General features: G+C 62.0%; 1 protein-coding gene across 1 annotated transcript; it reads right to left on the bottom strand.

Annotated features, from left to right (window-relative positions):
* Window positions 1–3: 3 nt before the first annotated feature.
* LOC115285145 (folate receptor beta) lies at window positions 4–627 on the bottom strand (the record flags this gene model as incomplete). The annotated part of the gene is made up of 3 exons (XM_029931509.1): window positions 4–191; window positions 329–464; window positions 583–627. Coding segments are annotated over 3 exons (369 nt in total), but the record flags the coding sequence as incomplete, so codon positions are not given.
* Between the last annotated feature and the right edge of the window lie 5 nt (window positions 628–632).

The raw sequence follows: 632 nt of genomic DNA, 5'->3' as shown, positions 1-632 counted from the left end.
GAACCTCGCCACCTCCTCGTTGGGGTTGCCCTGGGCCGGGTCGAACCACATCTGGATGCAGCGGCCGCTCCCTCGGCTGTAGTTGCTGAGTTTGTAGGAGTGACTCCAGATGCCCTCACACAGGGCTGCAGGTGTGGGAAAGTAGGTCTCAAATGTGTGGCAGGTGGCTCCAGCCGGACACTTGTTAAATCCTGCATGGGGAGAGGGTGGACACACACATTCACCCCCTGGGCCCAGAGCTCATTTCTGGCCACCACCCACCCGGAAATCCTCACCCAACCCCAGACCCTCAGACCCCACCTGCATCTCCGCACCCCCAGGCCCTCACCTGAGCTCCAGTCCCAGCCCTTGTGCCAGTTGCTCTTGCAGGTGTAGGACGTGCGGCAGTCCTCCCACCATTGCTGACAGTCCTCTTTGCATAAGGGCACATCCAGGAAGCGTTCCTTGCGCCAGCTCTGCTTCACCTGGGGGGTGGAGGGGGCAAGAGAGGGAGGGCTCCTCTCAGCTAGGAGTGCTGGCAGCCACAGCCTTGACCCAGCAGAATGGCAGCCCGCTGGGCTGGGGTGAGGGAAAGGCCCGTACCTCCTGGATCCAGGGCCCCAGATTGGGTGAGCACTCGTACAGACAGTTGT

The sequence above is a fragment of the Suricata suricatta genome, unplaced genomic scaffold (assembly GCF_006229205.1).
Source record: "Suricata suricatta isolate VVHF042 unplaced genomic scaffold, meerkat_22Aug2017_6uvM2_HiC HiC_scaffold_45410, whole genome shotgun sequence".
Taxonomy (NCBI): domain Eukaryota; kingdom Metazoa; phylum Chordata; class Mammalia; order Carnivora; family Herpestidae; genus Suricata; species Suricata suricatta.
Note: the sequence above shows the minus strand (reverse complement) of the source record. Positions and strands in the feature narration are given on the sequence as shown.